Consider the following 18,276-nt stretch of genomic DNA (forward strand, 5'->3'; position numbering starts at 1 on the left):
GCCTTAAACCCATCACACTTGAAAACAGGCAGTTAAAAAAATTCAATTAAAGTAGCAGGCAGTTACAGGCTAATAAACATTAAAATTACTATTAAAGAGTTCATGGGAGTACAAATACTAAATAATGTATTAAAAAAGACTAGCTAATATCATATAAATGTTTAGTTTACAGTTATTTTCGGCCGGGCGCGGTGGCTCAAGCCTGTAATCCCAGCACTTTGGGAGGCCGAGGCGGGTGGATCATGAGGTCAAGAGATCGAGACCATCCTGGTCAACATGGTGAAACCCCATCTCTACTAAAAATAAAAAAAAATTAGCTGGGCATGGTGGCGCGTGCCTGTAATCCTAGCTACTCAGGAGGCTGAGGCAGGAGAATTGCCTGAACCCAGGAGGCGGAGGTTGCGGTGAGCCGAGATCGTGCCATTGCACTCCAGCCTGGGTAACAAGAGCGAAATTCCGTCTCAAAAAAACAAAAACAAAAACAAAATACAGTTATTTTCAATTAAAAAAAATACAAACTCTTTAAGGGGACATGTATGTGTTTTTTAACTTTTCCCAAGAATCCTAGACAACTGAGCCTATTCACCCTTTCCTAAGAGTCTTTATATTTCTCTCTATGGTTTAATTAAGAATGTGCTAAGGCTAGGCCGGGTGCAGTGGCTCATGCCTACAATTCCAGCATTTTGGGAGGCCGAGGCGGGTGGATCGCTTGAGGTCAGGAGTTCAAGACCAGCCTGGCCAACATGGTACAAACCCCATCTCTACTAAAAATACAAAAATTAGCTGGGCATGGTGGCGCACGTCTGTAATCCAAGATACTCAGGTGGCTGAGGCAGGAGAATTACTTGAACCCGGGAGGTAGAGGTTGCAGTGAGCTGAGATTGAGCCACTGCACAAAAAAAAGAAAAAATTTACTAAGATTAAAATTGTGCCTTCAAATAGACAAAACTTTCTCATTGCTGGAATTTTCTGGGGTCTTTTTTACTATTTTGGTTGATTGATTGATTGAGACAGAGTCTCACTCTGTTGCCCAGGCTGAAGTGCAGTAGTGCAATCAGGGCTCCCTGCAACCTCCGCCTCCTGGGTTCAAGAGATTCTCCTGCCTCAGCCTCCCAAGTAGCTGGAATTACAGGCAGGTGCCACCATGTCCCACTAATTCTTATATTTTTCAGTAGAGACAGGGTTTCACCATGTAGGCAAGGTTGGTCTCGAAATCTTGGCCTCAAGTGATCTGCCTGCTTCAGCCTCCCAAATGCTAGGATTACAGGTGTGAGCCACCACACTCAGCGACTGTTTTTAGTATTATTGAGATTTTTTTTTTTAATCGTTAACAGAGTAGGAACTCTGAACTAATGATGAGCCAAATCATATTTTAAGTCACACTAATGACATGCATGATCATCTACTGACTCCATACCACATAGCAGCAAAGTGCCAGGTATTACAGGGCTTGTTGCTAATACAGGAACTTTACAAAGAATATATTATTGTCCTTTTTTACTGATGAGGAAACTAAGGCAAGAGAAGTTAAATATTATCAACAACTTAAATTAAAACTGCATGTGGGCTGGGCACGGTGGCTCAAGCCTGTAATCCCAGCACTTTGGGAGGCCGAGGCGGGTGGATCACGAGGTCAAGAGATCGAGACCATACTGGTCAACATGGTGAAACCCCATCTCTACTAAAGATACAAAAATTTAGCTGGGCATGGTGGCGCATGCCTGTAATCCCAGCTACTCAGGAGGCTGAGGCAGGAGAATTGCCTGAACCCAGGAGGTGGAGGTTGCGGTGAGCCAAGATCGCACCATTGCACTCCAGCCTGGGTAACAAGAGCAAAACTCCACCTCAAAAAAAAAAAAAAATAGTATATACACATAAAGGAGTAAGAAAAGGGCAAACTGTAATGGCTTTTATCTTTAACCATGACTTCCTTGGTTGATTTTTCAGTGTGTTTAACATTCTAAGAAAGAATAAAGTTCTTGTTGATTTCTCTGATTCTCCCACAAAGACGAAATTCTGAAGAACAATGCAAACAACAGCCTTGAGCATCTGTCAAAATTATGACAACCATAACTATAAAAAAAATATTTGGACTACTATAAATTGTCATTTGGGAACAAGTTAGTGAGTTTATACAGAAGCTAATTTTAAAATAATTACAGAAAATGAAATTGACTTATAGGTTTAGAAACGAGATTATTCCGTATGAAGACTGAGAGAAAACTATCATCTTTTGAAAGTTATTTTAATCAAGAGAATAAACCATCCAAAAATTTTAAATTATTTAATGCTCCAAGATTTATAGATATATGTATGTCTATATAGATATAACTTTCAGGTACATATAAGATCACTTGTAAGTGCCATATTATATAGTTTTTAAAAGAAGATGGAAGTAAACAAAGGCACAAAAAGGTTGACAGGAGCACATGGATGACACATTATGAGTGTCACAAATATGGTGACCACTGTGCAATGACATAAAAAATCTGTGGAATGAGTGGCCTAATGTTATCTCTCACAAGAATATAAGCCACAAGGTGAATTCTGACGTCATAATACACAGAAATTTAGCCAATTAACTGCTTTACACACTGGGTAGAACACATCGTTAAAATAAAGCTTGGTGTTTACCTGTACCTTCAATGTCTCTCCCTGCAAGGAGCTGTCACTGTCATCATTCTCATCAGGTTTAATCAAAATAGTGTTACTGAGAAGATGATTCTGAACTGCCATCAGATAGCGCAGGCAGGAGGATGCAGCCTTTAATACAAATAAGGGCATTTAAATGATCTAAACCCTACTGAAAGAGCGATCATGTAATCCTCATGTTTTTAAAAGATTTTGACAAATAAAACAAAAAGAGAAAGTACAGAAAACAGACCAAGTTAGTTTTTCAGGTGACTTATTTCCAAATGGCTTACCATACATACTTTGACACATTTACTATAACTTTCTGCCTTTTGCTACACAATCCTCACTAATCAGAACACTTACTTGAATTTTTGCCTCAATAATTTATTCTTCCCCCTCCCTCTCACACACATCTACCTTATAGAAGAATACCCAAACCCTTAAAAGAATCTTTTGATTCCTATTGGTCTCTATAAAACTTTACTCATGGTTTAGAAAACAATGTAAAATTAAAAATTAATAAGGGAATAAACTTTCACTAGATAAAAACACCCAAATCTGATCAATTTATTGCATCAAGTAATTTTAAGCAGGGGGAACAGTCTCTGGAAAAAGTTTTTCAAGTGGATTTGTCTAGTTCTACATTTCTGGATTAAGTAGTAATCCACTGACTTTCACAAATTATTCTTATTATTCTTATTAGAGATAAAGTCTTGCTCTATCATCCAGGCTGCAGTGCGGTAGCATGGTCTCAGCTCATTGCAACCTCTGCCTCTTGGGTTCACATGATTATCCTGCCTTAGCTTCCTGAGTAGCTGAGATTACAGGTATGTACACCACATCTGGCTAATTTTTGTATTTTTAGTAGAGACAGAGTTTCACCATGTTGGCCAAACTGGTCTTGAACTCCTGACCTCAGGTGATCCACCCGCCTTGGCCTCCCAAAGTGCTGGGATTACAGGCATGAGCCACTGTGCCTGACCTTTCATAAATTATTTTAAGTCTATATGTATACTCACACCTGTCAATATAATAAAATGAAAACAGGGATGCTTGACATAATTTTTCTTTCATTAAACACATTTTTACTTACAGGCACAGTTGAAAGGAGCTTTTGAAAATCATCTTTAGAGACAGTTTGGCACTTGGTGATTAAGATACAGGATTCTCGTACAACAATCTTCAGAATGTAGTGTAAAAGTTCATCATTTAGTCTTAAAAATGCAGGAAAAATGTGACAATAAAATATCGATGGTTTATTCATAAAAGGATAAATTTTATATAATTGGTGTAAGATGACAAATAGAAGATATGTAATTAATTGATTCTGTAAGCAAATCACCTTAGTAATAATGCTAACAACTAGGTATATTATTTAAACCAAACTAATAGAAATCAAATGGCACCCAACTACCAAATCAATGTATTTTATAAATATCACAGAAAAACACCTTCATCCCTTTCACCAGCTCTAACACACATACTCAGCCTTTCTCATAGACTAGCAATTTGGACAGTACTCTGAGCCAAGATCTCCTAAATAAGTTCCATCTGTTATTTCTGCTACAGACCCTTTCCCCAGGCCCAACTTACTTTACTGATAAAACTGAAATGTGCAATTATCAGTTCTGAGGGTAATTGTGGAATTACCTGGTCCATGTTTTAGGTTTAAGATGCTAACGATCATATGCATTTTAACAGGAGGTTGAAGTCGATCAAACACATTTAAATGTAAATTGACTGTGAACACAAAGTTTAGGAGTGAATAATATAACTGGTGTCACCTGTAATGATCATCCTCATCGCTGCCAAATCGGTTGTTTTGGAGCTGTTCAGCCAGGTTGGTTAGGATCACATCCCGTAGCTGGGAGAGTCCACTGTTTCTCTCTCCTAACACAGAACAAAGTTTCATAAACTACCTTGGTAATTACTATTAGAAAACTGATGCTATTTAAAAAAGTGTTTAAACAAATAGATAGTTGGCAAGCTAGGGGTACTAGACATACAGACCGATAAAAATAAAAGCAGCAAAAATGACATCACAACAAATCTGATTTTTTAACTAGCATTCTGATCAAAGTGTAATTACCTTCTTGATATATCATTAAGTGTGATTTTCAGTCCCTTAGTGTTGCTTCTAAATGCCAACTGTCTTTAATGAAGTAACTTCTGTTATTGTTTTGTCTAACTTAAAAAGTTAGGCTCCAATGTGTGAAGACAACTGGCTCAGAAATCACCAGTGTCATTATTTTATTTGTTACACATCTATAGTCACATACATTATGCTAAGCAGTGGAGACAGAAAGTTTATAAAGCTTGCAGATATATAAAACACAGTTTTTGCTTTTTAAGCATATATGCATAGGGAGATACATTCTTTCTTTTTTTTTGAGATGTCTTCTCGCTCTGTTGCCCAGGCTAACTGTAGTCACGTCTTCACAGCTCACTGCAGTCTGAACCTCCTGGGCTAAAGCAATACTCCTGCCTCAGACTTCTGAGTAGCTGGGACAACAAGGTATGGGCCACCATACCCAGCTAATTTTTTTTATTTTTTGTAGAGTCAGGGTCTTGCTATATTGCCCAGGCTGGTATTGAGCTCCTGGGTCAAGTGATCCTTCTGACTTGGCCTACCAAAGTGCTGGGATTACAGGTGTAAGCCACCATGCCTGGCCTGCTGATACATTTTTTAAATATGCTGACTAACACATATAAAGAAGTATCAATTATCTTAATACGAAGTTGTTTTCTTGAGGACAAAAAAAGGACAGCTGTTCAAAGATAATTTAAAGGATACTTCTTACCTTCTGTTAAGACCAGCTTAAGTAAGTTATTGATTTCAGTTTCACCTGGGTACAAGATATTTAAACCAGAGCTGAAATGACAAAAAAGTCAAAAACATTTAATTGAATATTCTAAAAATCAAAACTCTAAATATTTAAATTCTTATTTTTATTAAAGATGCCAATTGGATTACATAAAACTGTGAAATACCTTTTATTTAAAAAAAATTGAGACAGCGTCTCAATATGTTGCCCAGGTTAGTCTTAAACTCCTGAGCTCAAGCGATCTACCTGCCTTGGCCTCCCAAAGTGCTGGGATTACAGGTGTGAGCCACTGCACCTGGCCCAAAAATGTATTTGAATTGAAATTCACTGTCGCGATCCAGTCCAATCACTTCCCTGATAAACGGCATCCCTCTCTTCCTCCTCCTCCTCCTCTGAATTACCAAAATGATAAGTTACTTAGGGCCAGATGCAGAACTGGTTAAAGAGCATTGGTAAGCTATGAAAAGTCAATGTAGTCAAGCCTACATATACCAATTGTGCCTCTCCAAAAAATCACTTAAGAAAGTGAATTTCTAATTCTCAGTTTTTCCAAAAAGGAGGGAAGAACAGTATTGCAAACAGCATCAGAATCTTTTTCTTTTCTTTTCTTTGTGTGTGTGTGTTTTAGACAGGATCTCACTCTGTCGCCCAGGTTGGAGTGCATGGAATGCAGTGGTGCAATATTGGCTCACTGCAGCCTTGACCTCCCGGGCTCAAGTGATCCTCTCATCTCAGCCTCCTGAATAGCTGGGACTACAAGTGCATGCCAGGACACCTGGTTAATTTAAATATTTTTGTAGAGATGAGGTCTTACTATGTTGCCCAGACTGGTCTCAAACGTGGCCTCTCAAAGTACTGGGATTGCAGGCATGAGTTACCACACTTAGACTGTTTTCTTTTTCAACTGAGTTTTAACATTCAATCAATTCTAAAGTATACAATCTGATAAGTCTGACATATGTATACACCAATAAAACCATTACCACAATCAAGATAGTGAATATACCTATCTCCTCCAAAAGTTTCCTCAGAATAGCAGATTTCAATCATTGCCTTAATGCTCCACAGAAAGAGATTTGAAGCATAATGTACTGTGGAAGGAAAACAATACCCTGTCATCTATGCTCACCCCTGCCATATGGATCTTTCAGACCAACCACCCAGCTCTCTCAGTCACTAAATTATACTTAGTCACTTTAAGGCTGTATTCCTGAAAAAAAGTTCACTGTGGCCAGGTGCAGTGGCTCCCATCTGTAATCCCAGCACTTTGGGAGGCCGAGGTGGATGGATTACCTGAGGTCAGGAGTTTGAGACCAGCCTGGCCAACATGGTGAAACTCCATCTCTACTAAAAATACAAAAAAATTAGCTGGATGTGGTGTTGGGCACTAGTAATCCCAGCTACTCGGGAGCCTGAGGCAGGAGAATCGCTTGAACCTGGGAGATGGAGGTTGGGGTGAGCCGAGATTGTACCAACTAAACTTAAGCCTGGATGACAAGAGTGAAACTCTATCTCAAAAAAAAAAAGTTTACTGAACTAAAAAAAAAAAAAAGATTGACAATAAATAGAAAATGGCCTGTAAATTCTGCTCTCTTGTCTCAAAAGGTTTAAAACAGATTAATAAAGGCTCACATTGTTGTGCGCTTACTTTGCATCAGGTCTTACCTTAGGAAAACCTCACAAACCCATAAAACAGGTGCTATTTTTATGCCCATCTTACAGCTAAGGAAATGTGAACCTTAAACCAAGATCACACTAGTGAGTGGCAAAGTCTAGAACCCAGGTCTGCCTGCTACCAAAGCCTGCTTCTTAACTACCCTGCCACACTCTGCAAAATGAGAACATCAGCTTGCAAACAATGAAAATATCCACTTAAAGAATTTTTTTTAATCCAAACAGTGAGATAAGGAAATGTAGGTACATAGTTGGCTTTGGTGCTCTGCAGGTGGGGCCACAAACCTCTCTCCAGTGAAATTATTCCCAATCCATGAAGTCCTGACTGTGGGACAGGGTAAGTGACATTTGTACTACCAGCTTTCAGGGACGATTACAACGCCTTGCAGAAGAATCATTTTGCAGAGAGCACTACGAAAATCATTAGCTGTTTACCTGATGGCAAGGCAGACTTCCTTCTGAATTTCAGGGCAAATTTGATCTTTTGGTGCCATCAACAACTGCCAAAGAAGCAATCCCGATCGTCGAATGATGTCTCGATTCCTTTCAGTTTGTGGGCTGAAGAAAAATTTAAATACCACCTACAGAAACATAAGGAGTTTATCTCAAAATGCTAATTCTACTGGGGATAAAATTATCCCTACAAAGAAAGTACATGGTAGATATCCTATGAACAAATAACCAGGTGAATTTTTTTAACCACAATCTCTTCTATTGTGTAATAGTATAATTATAGTAAATATTTTGCATATATTAACTGCAATGAGCTATGTATAGCAATACTCCATTAATTACAGTGCAATGAATGTAATTCTAATTACAGGATTAGAAGGTGGGTAAGATGCAGAACAGGAAAGTTCTTAAATTTTTATTCTGGTAAAAATGAACTGGCTGAAGCACAGGTTTGCATTTCCTTTTCTCTACCATCTTATTTATCTCCAAACAGTGTATTTACCTGAAAGACAACGAGAATGCAGCGTATAATACAGGTATCTCCATTAACCATGGCCTTCTCCATAATGTCACAAATACTGCTAAGATGATGTGCTTCAATTGGATGCTGCTTGCCCAAGACACTTGTGATTGGAAGATTGGGGTTGGTAGCAAGAAGATTGAGTTGGTGTATGCACATCGCACCAACATGGTGCAATAACTGGTTTATAACCTCATTCGTGGTTATAGCCTCTTCTAAAAGATGAAAAGGAAACTGAGTGAGGAAAGACGTCTCTATGGGTGGTCCCCAAAGAACAGACCTCTGATTTATAAAAGGTTCATGTGCACTAGGAAAGGGTACTTTGGCTATAATCTCTTCTACTGCTGTCAGATAACCCTTCTCCCTGCCACAGGTGCTAGGGTGAAAACACTTGGGGAGTTCATTTGTTTGGAACATAAGTAGCTACCACTTACTGTGCCCTTTCTATATGCTGAAGAATGGGCTGAATGCTTTACATGGTTCTCAACTTCGACTATTTTAGCCCCGTTGTAGATCAATAAACCAAGAGTCAGAGAAGTTAAGGAACTTGCCCTAGGTCACACAGCTAAGAAGTGTGTGATTTGGATTCAGTCCACAGCTCCTGTTGGTAACCATTCTAGTAAAACCTCTTCAGTAAAACCTCTCCAGGTCCTATAGCTGCTCCACATTAGAACCCATATAAATGGTTCCCATCTATATATGGCTCCTCATGTTTTGACATGTTAAGCTGTAAATGTCCATTAGATAACCAAGTGGAAGTGAATACATAGTATGGAGTTCAGGCAAAAGGTTTGGGAGTCACTAATATAATGTGGACTTTCTTTTCTACTTTTTCCTTTTAAAAAAAAAAAAAAAAAAAAGCTTTATCAAGATATAATTTACATTCCATAAAACTCACCACTCTACATGCACAACTCACTTTTAGTAATACCATAATCAAGAATGAAAGCTGAGAAAATACACTGACCCTAGAGATATTAATTACTGTGGTGATTAACATTTGTCTATGAGTTCTCTGATACGCTTCTTCCAGGAAGTGGAGCTTAATTCCCCTTCCCTTCAGTGTGGTCAAGACTAATAGAGTATGGAAAGGGAAAAGTCACAACTTTATAGTGGAGAAACCTGGCAGATGCTATTTAAACCAAGTGATCAGTTTTTAATATCACTAGTAATAAGTCATGTCAATATCATGTATCCTAGAATATGATATAATTAATATAAAGGGGATATTGCTTCTATGGTATTCTTCCCTCAATCCATAACATAAGTTAAACCGTGAGAAAGCATTAAATGAACCCACAGAGAAGGACATTCCAGTCTACAAATGCCTGACCAGTACTCCCCAAGGGTCCTGTTTTGCTCTTCAGACAGAACAACTCTACCAATCTATGGCCCAAGTTTGCTTCTTTCTTCTCCCAGCAGCTCAAATCTGTAGTAAAGCCACTCTAATGAATTTTTCTTTTCAAATCCGGAATTTCCATTTGATTTTTTTAAAAAACAATTTCTTTACTGAAATTCTCAATTTGCTTAATCATAGTCATCATACTTTCCTTTAACTTTTTAAACTTGAATTCCTTTCGTTCTTTAAATGTATTTATAATGGCTGCTTTAAGTCTTCATCTGATTTTAAAGTCATCAGTCCAAACCTGAGTTTCTCCTGCATTTCGTGGTTACTGGGTTCTCTGCTCAGTTTATTTATTTATTTTTTCAAATCCTTGTTTCTTTCTTTCATTCATTCATTTGAGATGGAGTTTTACTCTTGTTGCCCAGGCTGGAGTGCAATGGCATGATCTCAGCTCACTGCAACCTCCACCTCCCAGGTTCAAGCGATTCTCCTGCCTCACCCTCCCAAGTAGCTGAGATTACAGGAACCTACCAAGATGCCCAGCTAATATTTTTGTATTTTTAGTTGAGACAGGGTTTGACCATGTTGGCCAGGCTGGTCTCAAATTCCTGACCTCAGGTGATCTTCTGCCCATTTCAGTCTCCCAAAGAATTTGGATTACAGGCATGAGCCGCTATGCCTGGCCTCATTTTTTATTATTATTCTTGTTTTTCTTTTTTCAGCCTGGCTTCCTAGGGGGTCACCCCTATTTGTATCCCTTAGTGGTTGTCAACCAATGATTGTGCTCAAACACCTTGAGCCAGTAACACTTTCACCCTGGATGAATCTGTGTGTTTTGAAGGAACTCCAGCAAAGTTCAGGCAGTTTTAAACTCTGCCCTGGTTTTTACTTCCTGTTAGGCCCTGTCACAGCTTTGCATGTGTATGCAGACTCATGTTGAGCCAGGGTTATGTGAGTAGCTTAGGCTGCCTTAGGCCTTTTCTGTGTAGGTGAGTGGTCCCCACAGCTTTCTCACTATCCAGATCTCACTAGTAAACTTCTAGCTAGTCAGCTGGGCCACTGCTTGCCCTAAATGGGATCATGATCTAAGGCCAGATGAGCCACTGGTTTCTGTTGTTTGCCACCAAGATGACTACTGTTACTGACAATGCTAATAGACTTGAGGTTTTTCCATGCTTTGCTCCTAACAGCAAAGCTGCTGCTTTTCACAATCTTCCCCACCCTGAATTATTGTGCGGACCAAGCTTGAGGTGCTCAGCAAAGTAACCATCTCAGAGCAGACTGAGGTGGAGGATAGGAGCAGCTTTAGCTAGGAACACCACAGACTGCCACCATTCTTACCCAAAGTTCAGGGTTTTTTCTAATGAACAACCACTCTCAATTTGGTGTATGCATTGGCAATTTCCAGAGCCAGGAAACAGTTGTTTTTGATAATTTTGCCTGTTTTAGTATTGCTTTATGGGGTGAGGACTTGCTGAGTGATTCATTCCTCCATATTAGTATAGTTGACTTTAAAGCAACAAGATTTTAAGTTAATATTAACAATATTAAGAATGTTCATATTAATATTAAAAAGTACAAAGGTCCTCATTGGTAATTCTATCTAAGTTTGTCTCAAACTCCCGACCTCAGGGAATCCACCCACCTCTGCTTCCCAAAGTGCTGGGATTACAGGCGTGAGCCACCGCGCGGCCACCTAACTATAAGTTTGTATATAAACAAGTCATTATCAATGCAAAACACTATGACAGCATATAATCCCATGCCAAACACAAATAATCAATTTTTGCACCAAAATTCCAACAGTTTCAGGAAGGACATAACAATATTCCTTTAAAAACATCTATGGACCACCTCAAAAGCTCTATTTACATACTTATTTGCTTAATCATAACTCATCTTTCATGGTTAAAGGTAACAAAGGACGACTTTAGATTTCAAAAGTTCAAAGAGGGAAAACTGGTGACACATTTTGGGGTTGGGCTATGTTTTCACCTACCAATGCTGTGGTATTCTCTCACATTTCAGAGGGAAATCTTTTCCTATAAGACCCTGAGCCCACCTCACCTTTGGGCTCAGTGATAATGTGACTGACTCCAAGTCTCTGGCAGACATAATGGAAGGCTTGATTCCCAGGGTTACACCACTGATCGATATAGTCATTAGAGCATGTCCATAGCATGTTGTTCACTGTGTCATAACACGCACCTGCAAAAACAGCATACTGTATTCAGTCATCATGCCACCAGCTACCTGTATACATATTTCTCACAATCACTGCTACAAAGTGGAAGGGCAAGGATGCTCTCTAATGTTAACAACCCACATCCCTGTTCCCATAGATTAACTTGGCAAGGCACTAGGCTGGGACTCAGCAAGAAGCCAGGATTTAATTTTTAATTTTGCTTAACTCCTGTGTAAGAAAGAATAAGTCTCACAAAATAGATAGCTCTTAGTAACTGACTTATGTGTGACCTACTTCCAAAAAGTATTTAAGTGGCTTACATTAAAAATCCAGGTATAACAGAACCAATTAACATTAATACACAATAAAAAGCCCTAGTAACTGAGCCCAAAACTTAGAAATAAGCTTCCTACCAGCCAGGACAAAGAAAAAATCCAATGGGATTACTTAACATTCATTTTCTAACAATAACAAGTATACCAATTAATAAACAGGAAATAAACTTTTTTATGGCATAAACCTTGAAAATTTCTTATGGGCATCATCACACAATCTAATAAACATTATCTTCAAATGCAGTTTATTCAGAGGAATTTTGCATATGGCAATTTCTTATACTGATTCCCAAAATTAAAATTTAGTATAAAAAAATTATTTCTGCCTGGGCACAATGGCTCATGCCTGTATCCCAGCACTTAGGGAGGCGAAGGCAGGAGGATTGCTTGAGCCCAGGAGTTCGAGACCAGCCTGGGTGACACAGTGAGACCTTGGCTCTACAAAAAAATAAACAAAGTTATCTGGGCACGGTGGTATGCTCCTGTAGTCCCAGTTACTCGGAAGGCTAAGGTGGGAGGACTGCTTGAGCCCGGGAGGTGGAAGCTGCAGTGAGCCAAGATCATGCCACTTCACTCCAGCCTAGGTGACAGAATAGACTCTGTCTCAAACAAAACAAAACAAAACAGGTTGGTCGTGGTGGCTCACGCCTGTATTCCAAGCACTTTGGAGGCCAAGGTGGGTGGATCACCTGAGGTTCGGAGTTCAAGACCAGCCTGACCAATTTGTTGAAAGCCTGTCTTTAAAAAAAAAAAATTAAAAACAAAAAACATCTTTCTTTTCAAGGAAACTAGAATGTCACAGGGGATTGCAAGATATTTCAAGACAAATTTGCTAAAACTTTAAATTTTCCAAAGAAATATGTGCGTTTATTTCTTACCCAATCCTGGTACAAGAGCACCACGCCCCAATGAGCTTCCAGCAGCATCTATGAGATCTGCACGACTTGTAAACTGACCATCCGAAATATTATACACCAAGCTGGAGGCTAGGACTTTGGAAAGAAACATTAAGCTGTTTAATGATCCTGAAGATTATTTTTAAGGTTTAAATTTCAGGCTATTAACGAGACTTTTATAAAAATCACACCCTTTTCTTGTTGTTGCATATTGGTGGTAATTGGTGGTAAAGAGACAGAGAATATATGCATAAGACCACAGAAAGAAAACTGTAACCAGACATCTTCCTAAATTTAATACTGAACCATAGTTTAGAAAGTGTTTTTAAAATGGTGACTTTTGCATGAAGGTTCCTTCTGATATACATTATCAAAAGGCTAACTGCAAGAGGGGTTATGATCACTAACATCACAAGATAAAAATGTTTACAAGAAACCCTGAGCAGTTAGTCAGTGTTCAGTAAAGCTTGATGAACACTCAAACACAGCTCAGCTACAATCCTTCCTAATACTGGCTCTAAAACTTGGAGAAACCCTGGCTTTTTCCCTTAACACAGGATAGTGCAGTGGTAAAGAGCATGGACTTTGGAGTTTGAATTCCAACTCTGACACTGCAGGTGGCCCTGGGAAAGTCACTGAACGTCTGTTTCCTCATTTGTAGAGTGGAAGTAATAAAAAGTACCTACCTTATACAGTTATTGTGAAGATAAAATGAGTTAAAATATGTCAAGGATCCATATCAGCATGCGTGCGTGTGTGTGTGTGTGTGTGTGTGTGTGTTGCTATAATTGACTTTATTTTCTTCCCCACTTAAAAAAATTTTTTTTTATCTTTTATTTTTATTTTTTTTCTTCCCCACTTTCAAACAAAACTTCAGCACTGTGTCTCTTGAGTTTCTTTATCATATTCTCATCACCCTAGTAGCCCAGATCCTCATCATGCCTGACTTGAATTATAACATAAATGATACTCTTTTTTTCTATTTTGTTTTCCCATTAAACAAAAAGGACAGTAGAAAATTGATCTCCAAATCTCTTTTTTCATGGTACTTACCATACATATGCTTTCTCCCCACTTGGCCACTTATATGAATAAAATCCGTTCTTTATGGCGTAAACTCAAAACCTCATGAAGTCTCTCCTTTCTACCCCACTCCACAATAAGCCTTTCTTTCTCAGATTCTGCAACTCACAAATCTGCTCCACATGGTTCCTTCCAGCAGGGATGCAGCACTGTCTATCATTTTCTCATTGTCTCATACATGTATGTCATCTCTCCCAACTAAACTATGAGCTCTTTAAAGGCAAGCACCAATTCTTCCACTTTCTGAGCAGCCCACAAGTAGCCAAAGAAGAACAGGACACAGAAGGAATTTAAGCATTTACTGATTTGTTGGGCTAACGTAGGATCATTGTGTAAGCTATATCCTCATGAAAGAATGGTACCATGAAGACCCACTTTAATTAAATGGGGTCAATTTCAATTGAGCAAAAAAGCCATGCCAAGGAGACTAAACACAATTTAATAAGACTAATGGTCATAATATGTGGTAATCGTAGGAAAAAAAAAAGAAAAAACTGATGGTCAATAAAATAAAAACCCAATTTTTAAATGGACAAAAGATGTGAATAGATATTCCTCCAAAGAAGATAGACAAATGGCAAATAAGCACATGAAAAGATGCTAAGCATCATTAGTCATTAAGGAAATGCACAAAATCACAATGAGGTACCACTTCATATCCACAAAGATGGCTATAATCAGAAAAATGGAAAATAGCAAATGTTGGTGAGGATGTAGAAAAAAATAGAACCATTATACTTTGGAGATGAGAACATAAAATGGTGCAGCAACTTTGAGAAACAGTTTAGCAGTCCCTCCAAGGGTAAACATATGGTTACCATATGACCCAGCAATCCCACTCCTATATATGTGCCCAAGTATATGAAAAATTATCCACATAAAACTTATATACTAATGTTCACATCAGCATTATTCAAAGTAGCCAAAAAGTAGAAACAACTCAAGTGTCCATCACATTATGAATAAACAAAATGAGGTATTATCCACACAATGAAATAGAATTCAACCACAAAAAGTAATGAAGTACTGATTCATGCTGCAACATGAATGAACCTTGAAAACATTATGTTAAGTTTAAAAAGCAGTCACAGACTCACTCCATCCTGCCACTCTGTGAAGAAGGTGCCTGCTTCTCCTTTGCCTTCCACCATGATTGTAAGTTTCCTGAAGCCTCTGCAGCAATGCAAAACTGATGGATAAAAAAACTTGGAACCAATGAAAAAGAGCTGGGACTGGTGTCAGGAGACTTGGACCACATCACTTCACCTGTCTGAGCCTCAATAACCACATAGTGATCCTATCACTCAAGACTGAGAAAGATGTAGGATCACTGGTGTCCAGTAATAAATGCACATTTGCAAGCAATAAGGAGAAGACCTCATTCCATGTACTTTATTCCTAGAGACCAAGCCCACCACAGCAAGGAGTATCTTTAAGCAAGGGTGGAACTGTCCATAAGTGGAGAACACTCTCCATCTCTTCTCACATCACACAGCTCTCCAGTTGATACAATCTATAACTATATTTACATAGAGGGAAAAATGATTCTATATTTACATAGAACTCTCCATAATGTATCAAGTATCCTCACACTATCTTCTGTGGTAGATATAATTATCTGTACATTTTTTTAAATGGGAAAGTGGAAGCTTTGAATGACAAATTTTCCCAAGATAATAGTTACTAAAAGGAAGAAACAAGATTTTTACATGTCTGTCTACATCTATTTTTATAGCTCCTCCTGATTTTATTTTTAGCTCAGCCATGATAATATGCACAGAATGAGACAAAACAATAAGTGGTATTTTGCTACTATCAAATAAAACCAAAAATTAAAAATCAAGCAAGCAAACAAACAAACAAGAAAGCATTCACAAAAGGCCATATGTTGTCTAATTCCATTCACATGAAAAGTAGAGTATAGGTAACTCCACAGAGACAGAAAGTCAATTGGTAGATGCCAGGGGTCAGGGAGTAGGACAGCAACTGTTGATGAGTATGAGTTTCTTTTTGGGGTAATGGATAGATTAATGGTAACGATTACACAACTCTGTGAACATATTAAAAACCACTGAATTGTATATTTTAAAGGGGTGAAATTTATGGTGTGTGAGTTATATCTCAATAAAGCCACCACGCCCAACCCAAGGAACACTTTTTTTATTCTATACTTTATTCCATTTAACTATGTGTCCATTCTGAAGGCAAAATTGCACTGCTTTAATGACTGAAGTGTGCCTCCCTATAAAAATATATGTATATTTAAAAGTATTAATACAGCCAGGCATGGTGGCTCAGGCCTGTAATCACAGCACTTTGGGAAGCCGAGGCAGGCGGATCATGAGATCAGGAGTTCCAGAACAGCCTGACCAACAAGGTGAAATCCCATCTCTATTAAAAATCCGAAAACTTAGCTGGGCATAGTGGTGCACATCTGTAATCCCAGCTACTCAGGAAGCTGAGGCAGGAAAAAGTAATAAAGTACTGATTCCTGCTTGAATGGGAGGTGGAGGTTGCAGTGAGCCGAGACAGCGCCACTGTACTCCAGTCTGGGCGACAGAGCAAGACTCTGGCTCAAAAAAAAATGTTATACATTTTTACACATTTTCTTTTCTATGTCTTATGCTTAGTATTTTCTACGTGTCCTAAAATGGAAGTATTTTACATACATATTTTAATAGCTTTGAAATTCTATCAGCGGGGCATCATAACTCATGCCTGTAATTCTAGCACTTTGGGTGGGTCACCTGAGGCCAGGAGTTCGAGACCAGCCTGGCCAACATGGCAAAACATGGTCTCTACTAAAAATTAAAAAATTAGCTGGGCATGGTGGCATGTGCCTGTAATCCCAGCTACTAGGGAGGCTGAGGCAGAAGAATCACTTCAACACAGGAAGCAGAAGTTGCAGTGAGTCGAGATCGTGCCTCTGTACCCTACGGGTGACAGAGCAAGACTCTGTCTAAAAAAAGAAAAAGAAATCCTATCATAGTGAGTAGAGTTCTTACTGTGTCATCAGTAAATAATGTGACAAAATATTATTTTACTTCCTAAAACTTTGTTGAACTGATTATTACTTCTAGTAATTTTACAGGACAATAGTTTTCAAAAGTATACTATTATATCATCCACAAAAAGTTATATTTTTAAATCTTCCTAACCTACATTGATAACTGGTATTTTTTGTTGTTATCAGAGAGCTATTGCAAACAACTATTCAACAAAGTAAGTTTTAAATAATAGGAGAGCCTTAAATTTCAGAGTCTGAGATAAATCAGGGAAATGCCACAAGCAAAATTCACTTACTTTTTAAAGATGACAAACCACTTGTTCCACCAAAAAGAGAGCGGGTGGCAGAGCTGCCTGATCCCCCTGGAGGAGGCACTAGCATCACCAAGTAGGTGCCACAGGTATATATGGGTGTCTTCCGCAGCATTTTTAGAGGCAGCCCACAGCTAGTATTTGCTGGAGAAAGGAATGAAAATGCCAAGTCAAAATATTTGACACAGAAATAAATTTGTTTACCAAAACAGATTAGGATATAATGAGAGAGCCCCAAACTCAAACTAAGATTTGGAAAACAGATTTCCAAATTAGGAAAACAGATAAGAAGTAATCGCTAAGAAAGAAGATAATTATATTCCGGCTCCATAGCCTGATCCCTGGCCTCCTATTACACGTTCTGAACATTTCTTGAAGGTGTTCCCAGTCCTCAGTCTGCCCTCATGCCTCTACAAATTATTCCAGAAAAATAAATCTTCACATGGACTAAATCTCAAAAAAAAAAAAAAGAATTCTGTTTGTTTGTGTTTTCCCTAGAAAACTGATACAGGTTGCGTACATGTACCTGAAATCCTTGGGACCAGAAGTGTTTTAGATTTCAGATTTTTTCAGATTTTGAAATGTTTGCATTATACTTAAGGGTTGAGCCTTCCTAATTGAAAAATCCCAAATCCAAAATATTCCAATGAACATTTCCTTTATTTATCTTTACTCATTAAGTCTGAGGTTAGTGAGAGCATTTCCTTTGGGCATCACATAGGCACTCAAAAAGTTTCAGAATCGGGAGCATTTTGGATTTTTAGATTTGGGATGAACAACCTATATTCTAATCAAGATCTTGGGGTTCTTTTTCTTTTTTCCATTATATATAGAACAAATTCTTGACAGTTTGTGATACTGTACTCATAAACAGCTTTCAACATGAAATCAACCAAAAATTTCAAACTAATGAAAGCTTTCACAATATCTATCACAAAACAATTTTATAGCTATAACTATAATTTATTATAGTTTATTATAACCCCTTATATACATTTTTCTCTTTTT

General features: G+C 38.3%; 1 protein-coding gene across 21 annotated transcripts in view; it reads right to left on the reverse strand.

Moving 5' to 3' along the window:
* HECTD4 (HECT domain E3 ubiquitin protein ligase 4) overlaps positions 1-18,276 on the reverse strand; it is a 224,153-nt gene that overhangs the window by 103,144 nt on the left and 102,733 nt on the right. For 15 of the 21 annotated variants that reach the window (XR_013522118.1, XR_013522117.1, XR_013522116.1 and 12 more), the window contains exons 9-17: positions 17,254-17,412; positions 12,850-12,963; positions 11,519-11,659; positions 8,089-8,321; positions 7,569-7,714; positions 5,436-5,506; positions 4,419-4,524; positions 3,728-3,848; positions 2,635-2,763 (exon numbers count right to left, since the gene is read on the reverse strand). Coding sequence is in view for 18 of the 21 variants with exons in the window: in XM_078337355.1 (XP_078193481.1) it covers positions 2,635-2,763; positions 3,728-3,848; positions 4,419-4,524; positions 5,436-5,506; positions 7,569-7,714; positions 8,089-8,321; positions 11,519-11,659; positions 12,850-12,963; positions 17,254-17,412 (1,220 nt within the window). In the remaining 3 variants the exon portion in view is untranslated. The remainder of the gene's footprint in view (positions 1-2,634; positions 2,764-3,727; positions 3,849-4,418; positions 4,525-5,435; positions 5,507-7,568; positions 7,715-8,088; positions 8,322-11,518; positions 11,660-12,849; positions 12,964-17,253; positions 17,413-18,276) is intronic. The other 6 variants (XM_078337356.1, XM_035257693.3, XM_078337353.1 and 3 more) reach the window with 1 other exon arrangement.

The sequence above is a fragment of the Callithrix jacchus genome, chromosome 9 (assembly GCF_049354715.1).
Source record: "Callithrix jacchus isolate 240 chromosome 9, calJac240_pri, whole genome shotgun sequence".
NCBI lineage: Eukaryota > Metazoa > Chordata > Mammalia > Primates > Cebidae > Callithrix > Callithrix jacchus.